At 43.3% G+C, this 15,318-nt stretch overlaps 1 protein-coding gene across 28 annotated transcripts in view; it reads right to left on the bottom strand.

The window, feature by feature from the left end:
• The window catches only part of LOC144509076 (RNA binding protein fox-1 homolog 2-like), a 295,347-nt gene that overhangs the window by 90,635 nt on the left and 189,394 nt on the right, over positions 1–15,318 (bottom strand). The window contains exon 1 of one of the 28 annotated variants that reach the window (XM_078237396.1): positions 812–946. The exons of 26 other annotated variants lie outside the window; for them this stretch is intronic. In XM_078237396.1, the coding sequence (XP_078093522.1) occupies positions 812–838 (27 nt within the window). In that variant the 5' untranslated portion in view covers positions 839–946. Of the gene's footprint in view, positions 1–811; positions 947–15,318 lie in introns of those variants that run through there. One more of the 28 variants, XM_078237407.1, reaches the window with a different exon arrangement.

Consider the following 15,318-nt stretch of genomic DNA (forward strand, 5'->3'; position numbering starts at 1 on the left):
GGCCTACACCCACTTGCTCAGATATAGATCCACACTTACCGGATAGGTGCATGAAGTCAGAAAAAGCAATGGCATTGCCACAACAACTCTAACATATTAAAATCATGCAGTCTCCTCACTGACAATAATCTTTTATTTGCCCAAAATATGAATATAAAAATGGAGCTACCAACCTTTACATTATTTGACCCTAAAGAGCAATAGGCAGTAATACAGGTTTCGAACAGAAAGGCTGCTTTTTTTTATTCAGAGCATATAAACACAGAGTTTGGTTCTCCACATTTCTCCATTATGGGTTAATAGGGTTTCTGGAAATGCACAGCATAGACATACATCTCTTATGACTAACATGAGATGGAAATTCGGCATGCAGAGGGTTAACAATCCTGTGCTTTGTCTCAACGACTGCAGTACACAGACAAGGAGAAAGGGTTCCTTAAATAAATAGACTGCTGAACCTCCGGTTTTACACAGCACCAAACCTGTGTATTTTTACTGTACCCATTCAGCCGAGTCTGTTCAAATTATTCTAGCTTTCAGTAACCTGATCTGAGGCGGATTGATTTTTTTAAAAAACGGTTCGATTTTGGGTGCGTTTTACAAGTTTTGATGGCCGAGAATATGGAAAGCACAAGGAACGCAAGCAAGCTGCTGCCTCCCTTGATAACCAGCAGAACGAACAGAGCTCGGCAGACAATAGAAGCAATGATTCATTCAGTTCAAATACAAATTGCACAGCACAGGCACATGGTTCAACACACTTTCTACAAACATTTACCAACAATAGCGGCTTAAAACACTGGAGGAGTACCTGTGAAACCATCGTCTTTCTCTCCATAAACCAAATAAAGCAAATTTGAGTAATCCCTGTTCCAGCTTGACTTTCAGACACAGATTGGACCCTCTCCTGTTATCTCCCCTACAGCAACTCCCAGATCTTGGCCAGATGGCTCGTGCGGGCTCCGCCTTGCATGCCATGGGCTATTAATCACAACTAGCCACTCCCATCACTGTCTCCGAAGCCGATACCTGATCCTCAGTGAGAAGCAGCCAGCCCAATGTCTGCCTTCCCCCAGCACTCCCTGAGGTGAATGAAGACGGCATTTCCTATTCTGCCAGGACTAAATATTTTAGGTTTAACATCTTACCGACCATGTGGGGAATCTTTTTCTTCATTTAGAAACTCAAAGTTTCTCTCCTTCCTCCATATGCTAAAGCTTTACAGTCCCCCAAAATAAAAAGAAATCAGTTTGTTCATTGGAAACCACCACCCGTCTGTTAGTAAAATCCGAATTCCTTGTATTTTTAGACATCTTACAAATGCCTTCAATTTCTCCTTTAACCCTTTAGTGGCTGAAACAGCGTGCTGAGCAGATACTACAGACCTTTCCAAGCACGTGTTATAAAAGGTATCCAGGCAAACAGTAGTTGTTCAAAGCACTTTGCCCTCTTATGGTACAGCTTTGGGCTAAATAAAATACTTGTACTCAAAACCTGGTTCCAAACACACAATCACAGTGGTGTGAAGTGGCTCTAAAGGACAAAGTGTTATAATGCTTTTGTTTCCATGTTTTGGCACTGGTGGGGTGGAGGTTTATTGCGTAGAGAAAGTTCATTTTTGCTCATTCTGCGCTGCACTTATTAAAATGAGCATTTAACTTTACACATTTTCTTAACAACGGCTCTTGGTCAATTACTGAAAAAAGTTAAATTTGAAACTGCAAAACCCAGGCGCCCAATTATTGAACCTCTACAGTGCAGGAGGCCGCCATTCGACCCATCGAGTCTGTACCGACCACAATCCCACCAGACCCTATCCCCACAATCCCATGCATTTACCCTGCTAATCCCCCTGACACTAGGGTCAATTTAGAATGGCCAATCCACCTAACCCGCACATCTTTGGACTGTGGGAGGAAACCGGAGCATCCGGAGGAAACCCACGCAGACACGGGGAGAACGTGCAGACTCCGCACAGTGACCGAGCCGGAATTGAACCTGGGACTCTGGCGCTGTGAGGCAGCAGTGCTAACCACTGTGCCACCCTAAATATTCTACTTTGCAAATTTCTCCCTGGTGCTTACTCTTGCTAGTATATTCTGCACCCTTTCCTTTTCCCCTTTGCACTCTATGAACTCTATGCTTTGTCTGTGTAGCGCACAAGAAACAATACTTTTCACTGTATCTCAATATATGTCACAATAATAAATCTAAATTTAAATATAGCCTTCCAGAGGTGCCAGCCACAGACGATACCAGAGGTGCCAGTCATAGACGATACCCTACCAAGAGGTAATTCTCCCAGTGTGAATCACTCAGCAGGGTATTTAACCTTGGCCACTCTACCGAGAGATTTGACACTCGACAGTCACACATCACCACTTCCCACAGGAGTTACTGGATAGCAATTAAGTGCAGAAATGCCACCTGATTCTCATCCTCCCTCCCTTTAGCCCAGGAGCATCAAGATTAATTACAGTGTGCCAAAATATATAGGCTACTGAATAGTCCTGAAGCTTCCTGGCTACATGGTACGATTAAAGAACATGAAAAAATACTTGCAAGGGACATTTAACAAAGATTTTACAATAATTTGGAAGAAAAGGAGCCAAGGACAAAGCAGGGACAAAAACAGAGGCAAGCAGTTTTAAAACGAGTGCGAGAGAAGCAGCAGGACCATTAACTTTGAGAGTGCACAGGAGTACCAATGGGGACATTAACAGTGAGACAGTGCGAGATGAGCAGGGGCTTTGAAAGAGTACACGAGAGTGGGGCCATTACCAGCAAGAGGAGCGACGCCATTACTGACGGCACGGTGGTACACTGGCAGCACGGTGGCACAGTGATTAGCACTGCTGCCTCACAGTGCCAGGGACAAAGGTTCAATTCCGGCGTAGGTCACTTGTGTGGAGTTTGCATGTTCTCCGTGTCTGCGTGGGTTTCCTCCAGGTGCTCCGGTTTCCCCTCTCACTCCGAAAGACGTGCTGGTTAAGTGGATTGGCCATGCTAAATTCTCCCTCAGTGTACCCGAACAGGCGCCGGAGTGTGGCGACTAGGGGATTTTCACAGTAACTTCGTTGGACAAATGTGAGGCAATGCATTTTGGAAGGTCTAATACAGATAGGAAATATACAGTAAACCCTTAAGAGTATTGATAGGCAAAGGGATCTGGGTGTACAGGTACACAGGTCACTGAAAGTGGCAATGCAGGTGGAGAAGGTAGTCAAGAAGGCATACGGCATGCTTGCCTTCATTGGCCGGGTATTGAGTTTAAAAATTGGCAAGTCATGTTGCAGCTTTATAGAACCTTAGTTAGGCCGCACTTGGAATATAGTGTTCAATTCTGGTCACCACACTACCAGAAGGATGTGGAGGCTTTGGAGAGGGTACAGAAAAGATTTACCAGGATGTGGCCTGGTATGGAGGGCGTTAGCTATGAGGAGAGGTTGGAGAAACTTGGTTTGTTCTCACTGGAGCGACGGAGGTTGAGGGGAGACCTGATAGAAGTCTACAGGATTATGAGAGGCATGGACAGAGTGGATAGCCAGAAGTTTTTTCCCAGGGTGGAAGAGTCAATTACTAGGGGGCATAGGTTTAAGGTGTGAGGGGCAAGGTTTAAAGGAGATGTACGAGGCAGATTTTTTACACAGAGAGTAGTGGGTGCCTGGAACTCATTGCCGGGGGAGGTAGTGGAAGCAGATACGGTAGTGACTTTTAAGGGGCATCTTGACAAGTACATGAATAGGATGGGAATAGAGGGATATGATCCCCGCAAGGGTAGGGGGTTTTAGTTAAGTCGGGCAGCATGGTCGGTGCAGGCTTGGAGGGCCGAAGGGCCTGTTCCTGCACTGTAATTTTCTTTGTTCTTTTATTGCAGTGTTACTGTAAGCCTTACTTGTGACACTAATAAATAAACTTTAAATTAACAGCAAGAGGAGTGGGACCATTAACAGTGAGAGGAGTCCGGACATACTCTCTTCCACCTTCTTCCATCAGGAAAAAGATACAAAAGTCTGAGGACACGTACCAACCGACTCAAGAACAGCTTCTTTCCTGCTGCCATCGGACTTTTGAATGGACCTATCTCGCACTGAGTTGATCTTTCTCTACACACTAGCTGTGACTGTAACACTACATTCTGCACCCTCTCCTTTCCTTCTCTATGAACGGTATGCTTTGTCTGTATAGCACGCAAGAAACACTATTTTTCACTGTATACTAATACATAATAAATCAAATCAAATCAGTGAAAGGATGCAAGAGTAGTAACGGGGTCATTAACAATGACTGAGAGAGGAGCAGCGGGACCATGAATATTGAGAGTGCGAGAGGAGCAACGGGATCATTAACAATGTGACTGTGCAAGAGAAGCAGGGCCATTAACAGTGGGAGTGTGTGAGAGGAGTTAGGGCCATTATCAGGAGGAGCAGAGCCATAAGAGCGACCAAGCTGATTGAGTACACCACAACAGTAACAGACTTCATTAGGAAGTGCGTAGAAGACTGTGTGCTTTCCAACCGGAAACTATGGATGAACAGGGACACCCACTGCTTGCTGAGGCATTCAAGTTGGGTGACCCTGGCCTATACAAGAAATCCAGAGACGATCTACGGAGGACTATCCAAGATGTCAAGAGACAGTGTCGGACAAAGCTAGAGTCTCAGGCAAGCTACAAGGACTCCCACCAATTATGGCATAACAGGCTACAAGGTGAAGGCATGTAGTATCGCCAGCAACAATGCACTCCTCCCCATTTGAGCTCAACGCATTCTACGCCTATCTTGAGCAAGAAGTCAGCGAGAGGACGTCATGTGCCCCAGAAGCCTCGTCCGAACCGGTATCCGAGGTCACCATTGCAGACGTCAGCTTGGCCTTCTTGAAAGTTAAGTCACAGAAAGCAACTGGCCCGGATGGGGGTACCCGGACAAGCACTCAGATCCTGCGCAGACCAGCTGGGAGGGGTATTTGCAAACATCTTCAACTACTGCTTACACTGATCTGAGGTCCCTACTTCACGAAGATGACCATCATCCCGGTACCAAAGAAAAGCCAGGCAGCATGCCTTAATGACTACTGTCCAGTGGCTCTGACATCCATCATTATAGAACATAGAACATTACAGCGCAGTACAGGCCCTTCGGCCCTCGATGTTGCGCCGACCAGTGGTACCAATCTAAAGCCCCTCTAATCTACACTATTCCAATATCATCCATATGTTTATCCAATAACCACTTGAACGCTCTCAACGTTGACGAGTCCACCACTGCTGCAGGCAGGGCATTCCACGCCCTTACTACTCTGAGTAAAGAACCTACCTCTAACATCTGTCCCATATCTCTCACCCTCAATTATGAAGTGCTTCGAAAGGTTAGTCATGGCACAAATTAATTCCAGCCTCCCGGACTGCCTGGATTGACTACAGGTTGCCTATCGCTACAACAGGCCACAGCAGACGCCATCTCTTTGGCCCTACACTCAACCCTGGAACACCTAGATAACAAAGACACCTATGTCAGACTCCTCCCTATTTATTGACTACAGCTCAACCTTCAACACCATTATCACAACAAAACTCATCTCCAACCTCCATGGCCTAGGGCTTGGCTCCTCCCTCTGTGACTGGATCCGAGACTTCCTAACCCACAGACCACAATCAGTAAGGATTGGTAACGACACCTCCTCCACGATTATCCTCAACAGTTCGTATATTTAGCAATGCTATTTGCTCAGAACCCTCCTTTCATGCATCACATTGCCACTCATTTACCTTCAAATTTCCAGCCCAATTTGGCCAAATCTCATCTCTGCTGTGTAAAATATTTCCTTTCCCAATTTAGGTCTCCTACTCTGGTGTTTTTTCATAACTATGTCAAATCTAACCCAATTATGAATTAACACCAGAAAATATAACAGGAAATAAAGACTTGGTTAGACAGTATCTTCAGTACTCTGTACAGTTCTGGGCATTGCATTTAGATAGGATATGCTGGCCTTCGAAGACGTATAACACAGATTCACTGGGGCTCCGAGGCTTAGAAGAGATAAACTATATGCTTGCAACCTCTGCAATACTGAAGGACAAGGAGTTATTTGATTGGTATATTTTAAGTAGTTGAAAGGAATTCTTAAGGTAGATAGAGAGAATAATTTCCCCTGGTGTTAACAGTCTAGGACAAGGGACCATAACCCTAACATCAAAACCAGGTCGCCCAGTACAGAAGTTAGGAACTTAAGAAACAGGAGCAAGAGCAAATGCACACAGTATCTCGAACCTGCTGCCCCAATTCCATTTTCCTGCCCTATTGCCATATTCCTCAATTCCCTCTTTGTCCAGAAATCTATTGATCTGTCTTAAAGATACTCAATGACTCAACATCCACAGCCCTCTGGGTAGAGAATTTCTCCTCGTTTCCATCCTAAATGGCCTACTTCATGTAAAGGGCAAAGAAGTGTGGAACTCATTCCCACAAGCAAAAGCTGATGCTCGTTCAATTAGTAACTTTAAATCCAAAATGGATGTTTGCTAGCCAAGGACATTAAGGGAAATGGAGCCACCAACATGAATGTGTGGAGCTATAGCTTAGCAATAATCTGATACCACTTCACCAGCTACCCACTAAGCCATTCAGGGACTCTACAACCAATTATTTAACACAAGCAATTAGAAAAGATTAATACATACACGACAGCATCTCTCTCTCACCACCATTTTGAAAGTGATGAGTAGAATCAGGTGATCCACCTCGAGGAAGACCGAATTTGACGGTGGAATTTAAGATGAACCATTTTATAAAAAATCACCATTGTCTTTGTTCATTTTCAAATAAACAAAGGTCATTTTGAACCTTAAATATTTAAACCCTAGACAATTCAATTTTTGTTATTTCAAATTCCACAGACTAATTGCTATGTAATGAAGGAGACAATGAAGCTGACGTTTCAGCTTCAGGCTTTGTCATTACAAGGTGAAGTAGCCTCATTGCACAGTTACGGTCGGGAGGGAAAGGAGCACAGAGTTTCAAAATAAATAAAAGCTCAAACAAATAAAATCAAAAAGAAACTATATCATAACAATTTGCGTAGTCCATAGAAACCATAAAATCCCTACAGTGCAGAAAGAATCTGCATCCACTCTCCAAAAGAGCATCCCACCCAGACCCTCCCCTCCATCCTATCCCTGTAACCCCACCCACTTCCCATGGTTAATCCACCTAACCTAAACATCTTTAGACAATAAGAGGCAATTTAGCATGACCAATCCACCTAACCTGCACATTTTGGACTGTGGGAGGAAACCCATGCAGACACGGAGAGAGCATTCGGAATCCGCACAGACACTGGCCCAAGGCTGGAATCACACCAGGGTCCCTGGCGCTGTGAGGCAGCAGTGTTAACCAGTGTGCCACCATGCCGTCCTAGAATCATAGAATAATTGCAGCATGGGTAGCCTTTTGGCCTGTCATGTTTGTGCAGGCTCTCTGCAAGAACTATTCAACTGCTCATACTGGAATATCGTGGTTATACTTGGTCCAGAACTTCAATAGGATCCTATTTTAACTATTTATTTTTGTGATAGCAAAAATGCTAAGGAATTCTATCAAGATAAGGACATTGAAAAACTGGAGCATTCAAAAGCTGAGGGATCTGGGGTTTGTGTGCCCTGGAAGGTGGCAGGGCTATTGGGAAAGCAGGCAGTTTGGTGTGTGGAATCCTGGGATTTCCAAAGAAAGGTATACCTCTGCCTTTTCTTCGTAGCCTTGCAATTCATCACAGAATTAAATAGTGTTAAAAATGAGATTCTGTTGGAAATTCTAGACCAAGCTTGTCCAGATATACAAACGTGTGAAAAGGAGGTGTAGGCCATTCAGCCCCTCAAGCTAATTTAGTGTTACAGTCACAGTAACCTCAAATTTGCCTACTCCAAATAACCTATCACCTTCTTGCTTACTAATAGTCTATCCACCTCTGCATTAAAAATATTCAAAGGCTCTACTTTCACCTTTTCAGGAAGTTCTTAAAATTCACAACCCTCTGCGATGAAATTATTTGTCCCACTGTTATTTTAAATGGGTGACCCTTTTTTTTAAAAGCAGTGACCTCTAGTTCTAGATTCTCCCACAAGTGAAAGAACCGTCTCCACATCCACCCCACCCTGACAAGACTCCTCAGCATTTCATGTTTCAATATATTCCAGCATGAAAAAGATCACTTGTGACTGGTAGGACAGAGGTAGCACTACCAACAGTCAGTTGGTTTGCCAACCTACATTAACAAAAATACTGTGTAGATAATATATTATCTTAAAAATGTATTCAATTAAAGATCAATGATGCCAGAATCTCACAGGTATCTTGTTTAAGTGCCCATCTTGTGTATGTGGCTAGATAATAAGCACTGGATAACTAATGAAATACAAGGTGCAGCTAGAATTTCCTGGTGGAATTGAGTACATGTGACCAGCAGACAAGTGCCTGATTAGCAGTGATGCACTCAGATACTGTGTTTGGATTCCTGCACAAAGATGGACTAACTAGGGGATGGATTGCAGGAACTGGACAAGATGGGGCAAATCACAGCATGTTCCAGACTTCAGTGTAGATAATGGGAGAAACTTGAAAACAAGAAAAGCACATTTTCCTCTCCTCTCACCTGAATGTGACCAACTTGTTTGTTAGTTTTCCAGGGTGTCTTCCAGTACTCATCCACACGGCCATTTAACCCATTAACTCCAATAGCCAGTTAGCAAACGACTTGATCTCAGGAGCAATGTTACATAAACATCCAGAGTAACTGGATAGTGAAACGGAATCCTAACGCATTCTCTTCTGCATCATCCACTCAAAGTGGGGCAACTGACAGTAGCACATCTAATTATTTTGCACCCTCACTTGAGGTCAGTTATAGGACAATCAACATCAGTGCTGAGCAATGTGTGGCCTGGGGGCCACGTGCAGTCCATCTGAGTCTGAGTGAAGCCCACAAGATATTTTGCTGACCATTGCCCCCAAGCATAGAGTGGCCACATTCCGCTGATTTCCATCCATGTAATTTTTTCCCCACCGGTATGAGTGAAGTGACTTGCACTTAAAGCAAGGGCAAATGAAGTGAGGTGTGTGTTGATTGCTCGCAACATTGACTGAGAGAACCGGGAGCTCCCTCTGTGTCCAAAGTGTAAATATTTATTTTGTTTTTACAATTTGAAGTTGATGATCATTCCATTAATATATAAATAATTAAGCATTTTTATAACTCATTATGAAATATTTGGCTGTGTATTAAATGTATTTAATCTTATTCATGGTGGTTATGGTTAATGAACAAGCCTGGTTTCAATCTTGCGGCCCACTGAGATGGAGGGCGGCCACTAATGCGGCCCATTCACTAGCCGAGGTTGCCCATCACAGATCAACACACTTCCTTAATATACATCAAACGTTACTGGCAAAATCCACAGTTCAAACCCTGCGTGCAAGGAAAAGCAATTGCATAGTTTTAAAACCTGGAACCTTTGTGTAAGGAATACCTGAGAAGCACACCAGGTGGAACATCTACGTACGGAACCAGAAGGAAAGCCTAAGTGACAAGATCTTTATTTGGTAGCAAAAGCCACACAAGCTTTCGAAGCTCTAAGCCCCTTCTTCAGGCGAGTGGGAATTCTGTTCACAAACAGAGTTTATAAAGACACAGACTCAATTTACATAAATAATGGTTGGAATGCGAATACTTACAACTAATCAAGCGCAGAGTCGCTGAGCAGAAACTGATAGCCAAGTTCCGCACACACGCGGACGGCCTCAACCGGGATATTGGGTTCATGTCACACTATTTGTAACGCCCACAGTTGCGTGGACCTGCAGAGTTTCACTGGCTGTCTTGTCTGGAGACAATACACATCTTTTTAGCCTGTCTTGATGCTCTCTCCACTCCCATTGTTTTGTTTCTTAAAGACTTGATTAGTTGTAAGTATTCGCATTCCAACCGTTATTCATGTAAATTGAGTCTGTGTTTTTATAAACTCTGTTTGTGAACAGAATTCCCACTTACCTGAAGAAGGGGCTTAGAGCTTCGAAAGCTTGTGTGGCTTTTGCTACCAAATAAACCTGTTGGACTTTAACCTGGTGTTGTTAAACTTCTTACTGTGTTTACCCCAGTCCAACGCCGGCATCTCCACATCAAGATCTTTATTAGCAGCTTTATAATTTCTCTTTAGTTTATGATGTATACCACCACTTTTAATCAAATGCGCAAATATCTTGATCCCATCTATCAATGCAGTCAATTAACAAACTGCACTCAACCAGCGGATCTTCTGGTTACTGGATAAAAATAAGACAAGCCTTTCCTCTTGGAGATTCTACCACTGGACAGCAATGCATAAGCTAAAATCAATCTTGTATAGGTCAGTAAACAAGATGCCTTGCTAACCTTTCCTGTGAAGCAATATTATCTCAGCATCAAGGTCACATTTAAACCAGTCTCTTATCTAATGGCAAGGACCAAACTTAAGGGGATTCTAACCAATACTGGTGCATTTTTCATAATGTACTGAGCCATAACTGATGCTGAATTCACAGACTCCTTAAAATACCGTTTCTATGATGTGGAGATGCTGGTGTTGGACTGGGGTGGACAAGATGAGCGGTCACACGACACCAGGTTGTAGTCCAATAGGTTTATTTGAAATCACAAGCTTTCAGAGCGCTGCTCCTTCGTCAGGTGTAACCTGGTGTTGTGTGACCTCTCAATGCTTCTTACCCCATATCCTACAGAAATTTTGAAGTTGGTTTTGTTTTATATATTACCCCTTTTGGTAACACTTTCAAACAGCCATGTTTCATGTGACTGGTCAGTGAGCACTGGCAGACAGTTTCGCCATTGCAGCGACTCCCAGTCTTATCCGAATTGATATTCACACCATGTGCTTTTCACTGGATGCCATGAGGAACCATCGGATAGTGGTTAGGACATGGCCCATTTCCTCCTTCACTTGAGTTCAATCAGTAATATCAGTGGCCTTCTCCCCTTCATTTCCACAGATGGAATTAGCTAAATCTGGACAGATTAGAAATTAAATCTGAGATCTTCCTGTTTTAGAACAGGATATCACACCAACTATCTACTCCCTCTGTCGACTGGGCATTGTAAATTATCCATCTCATTGTTCCAGCCTATAGAGTTGACCTTTTAAAAGGGCACACACAGACCCAAGCAGAGCAGGTGATTTCTAAGGATTAAACTAGTGTCACTTTCGCTGAACAGATTGAACACAGCTCTGCCTATTAAAGGTGCCAGCACTTCCCACAAGTATTTGACAATTTCCACTAAATTATTTCTCACTCGCTCAACTTTGAAACTGGAAAATACTTTATTCTGAAGCAAACACAGGTCATTGACACGGACAGAAAATTGCTACAGTGCTTGATCCTTACACTTTATGAACTGTGCAAATAAAGTAATATGGGCAAATGCCTCAGAATGAAGTGAAATTCTGTTAGCCTAGAAATATTTTCACTGGCATGGATTCAATCATTCAGGCCAAGCAGTGACATCGACTTTTCCAGCTATTACCTCTTGGCTAGTTACATAATTTCATGCAGTTGACGAGAGGCCAGCTAAACATTTGAATAGGCTGCAGGCTTGCACACATATTAAATAACTGCTAAAATATAGGCAGATATGCGGCTTAGAAATTAGTTAATTTGATTTAAAAGATCTCTGTGCTTTTGTCCTAGACTGTGCGAAGGTACAATGTGAAAAGTGAAGGCTGACAGCCATTTCTGATGAAGAATCTCAGCAGTGAGCACAATGTCACCCACGCAAAGCTTCTACTCACCGACTCTCATTCCAGTAAAGTCACTGGATTCAAACACATATGGGAAGTATGGTTGATTTTTCCATTCCCTATTCCAGAAGAGGTTGCTTTCAGTAACACAGCCGTTATCAGCTAAGTCAGGAAAAACACAGCATTAAATCCGGGTTCCTACTGATCTAAATGGCTATCAACTGAAGGTAATGAAGCATTGTCAAATATACAAGTTTTGAGAAAAAATTTAAAGGGGTGGGGCGAAGAATGGCAAGCAAGCCTGCCGTGTTTAGGGAAATAGTCTCAAAGAGCAGAGGTTGAGACACCTCTAGCATCAATACTAGGGCAGGCTGGAGAGAGTGAGGATAGAGTGAGAGTTGGGTGGAGGAGCTTATGGAGGTTGGGGTGGCTAAGGCAATGAAGAGTTTATAGTGGAATCATTTTAAATTTGAAGTTTACGGGGCACTGTTTGTATACTGGGCAGCACACCAAAGGATTAACTAAAGTTTATATTGTGGAGGATGGAAGCTGGCCAGGAGAGCACTGGCGTTATATGGAAGTAAAGGCACAGATGAAAATCAAGGCAGAGGCAGGTAATGTTATAGTGATGGAATTGGGTGTTTTTTGTGATGATGGGTGTATGGTGTCAGAAACTCATCTGGGATCAATTAGGACATTAAAAACAATTAATAACAAAGGTATAGAATCTGTGGTGGTGGCTGAACGATTACTTCAGTATTCCTCATTCTTAATCAGGGGAAACTGCGGCTCATCCAAGGCTAATGCTGGACAAACAGTGATCGGGAAGGGCAGTGAAGAAGTAAAGGTGGATGTTGTCAGCAGGTATATGGATACTGACCCCATGTCTGCTGATGATGTCTCCAAGGGTAGCATACCCATCGAGAAGAGATAGGAGCCAAGGACACATCTTTGCGGGATCTTCTGAGATAATAGTATGGGGCAAAGAATCATTACTGGAGACGCTCTGGTTCTAGGAACTGACTGGTGGCAGTCTCAACTGAGTCAGGCAACAGGGGAGACTCACTGAAGGATAATGGTGAGGTCAATTGCGTCAGAAGAGAGCAAAGAGGAATAATACACCAAGGTCACAGAGGATGTCATGTGTGACTAGGCATCTAAGTTGGGGGCTTCCTGGTTGATAGCTCAGTTGCTATCTACGTAACAGTTGTCAAAAGAACCGCTATATTTTTACAATTTTACTTTATAATATTTAGGAATTATCTGTAGACATGTCCCAATATAAAACCTGTGTATTACAGATGATTGAGCTGTCAAAAACATTCGAATGCTGCAGTTGTAATGGATAGCACATATTTCTACAAAGAAAAGATGGAAATCTCATGGTGGAAAAACGCTGAGGGGATATTTCTTATTGTGCATTGCGAAACAGGGCAAATGAAGGCCATTTGTTGGGGTTGCAAACTACCTGAAAATACTTGATTAGTTTATGACATCAGGAGAACTCCCAAGACTGAACTGCAGCCTTAATTTCATTGCCAACTATTTATTGTTCAGAATGAAAGCATTGTTAGTAAAACTTTTCTTCTGTTCACATGATAGGCACAAAGTGCAGCAAAAACAAGGCACTATATAGTCCAACCCAATGATAATGGAAATTGCTACCAAAGAAAAATAAGGCAGGCATCAATGAAGCCCCTTTGAGAAGCTACTCAAGACGCATGACCATTGAAATAAATGTAGCGAGACTCTGTAAACAGCACAGCAAAAATCTAGTTCACTAATGTCCTTTATGGAAGGAAATCTGCCGTCCTCACCTGGTCTGGCCGACATATGACTCCAGAGTCACAGCAATGTGGTTGACTCTCAACTGCCCTCTCAAGGGTAATAAATGCTGGCCAGCCAGCAACACCCATGTCCTAAAAATGAATTTTAAAAATCTAAATGATCAGTTAACTTGTTTTTGGTCGAGGAAGTAATGTTAGCTAAGAGACGAACACTCAGGTGAAGTGGGATTTTTTGTTTTAAATTTGTAACTGAATCACTGGAAAAGTAGTGTTGTTCTCAAATAGGCCTTAAACCTATACAGCCTTCTGACTCAGAAAATAATGCAACCAATTAAGCCACGCTGACACTTGCTATAAAGATGATATAAAGCATGATAGTTGCCAATAGCAGTAGACAATCCACTGAACAGATGGGAAAATGTTCAACCTACCCACCTTCAATCCAAAACCAAAATCACTTCTACTTTGTATGCAGATTATGCTTGCGTGTGCACTCACTCAGAAACTAAACTCCAGGTCATTGTTAATTCCTTCTCTGAAGCCTATGAGAAAATAGGCCTTTCACTAAACAACTAGAAAACTAAGGTTCGCTTCCAACCAGCCACCACAGCAAAACACCTGTCCCTGTTGACTAAGATCAACGGCAAGATCCTGGAAAATGTGGACCACTGGGAGATTCCTCTCACTGAATGTATTTATTTATTGTGTGTATAGTCTCAGAGCCAAGCAATAGCTTTGTCAGAGACTAGAGGGAGTTCTTGAAGCTTGCCTCAAGTTTAGTCAGTGGACACTCCCAGACAATATGAGGTATTGTTTGGATCGCAGCACAGCTGGATGGTCTTGGTGGCTGCAAAGAGGCCCTGGCCAGTCTGGAAACTGTTGCCATGAGAGATCAAAGCAGGCTGGACAAGCAATGAGATCTGTGATATGAGAGTGGTTTCTGGCAGATGTTTTCTCCTGCCTATCCTCCTGCCATGGCTGTCACAGAGGGGCTGTAGGACATTCTTCTGTGGGAAGGTAAACACAGTAAGAAGTTTAACAACACCAGGTTAAAGTCCAACAGGTTTATTTGGTAGCAAAAGCCACACAAGCTTTCGGAGCTCCTTCTTAAGGTGAGTGGGAATTCTGTTCACAAACAGGGCATATAAAGACAGAGACTCAATTTACATGAATAATGGTTGGAATGTGAATACTTACAGCTAATCAAGTCTTTAAGATACAAACAACGTGAGTGGAGAGAGCATCAAGACAGGCTAAAAAGATGTGTATTGTCTCCAGACAAGACAGCCAGTGAAACTCTGCAGGTCCAGGCAAGCTGTGGGGGTTACAAATAGTGTGACATGAACCCAATATCCCGGTTGAGGCCGTCCTCGTGTGTGCGGAACTTGGCTATCAGTTTCTGCTCAGTGACTCTGCGCCGTCGTGTGTCGTGAAGGTCGCCTTGGAGAACGCTTACCCAAATATCAGAGGCCGAATGCCCGTGACCGCTGAAGTGCTCCCCAAGAGGAAGAGAACAGTCTTGCCTGGTGATTGTCCAGCGGTGTTCATTCATCCGTTGTCGCAGCGTCTGCATAGTTTCCCCAATGTACCATGCCTCGGGACATCCTTTCCTGCAGCGTATCAGGTAGACAACATTGGCCGAGTTGGACAACGTTGGACCTGCAGAGTTTCACTGGCTGTCTTGTCTGGAGACAATACACATCTTTTTAGAAATCATAGAAACCCTACAGTACAGAAAGAGGCCATTCG

The sequence above is a fragment of the Mustelus asterias genome, chromosome 21 (assembly GCF_964213995.1).
Source record: "Mustelus asterias chromosome 21, sMusAst1.hap1.1, whole genome shotgun sequence".
Lineage (NCBI taxonomy): Eukaryota > Metazoa > Chordata > Chondrichthyes > Carcharhiniformes > Triakidae > Mustelus > Mustelus asterias.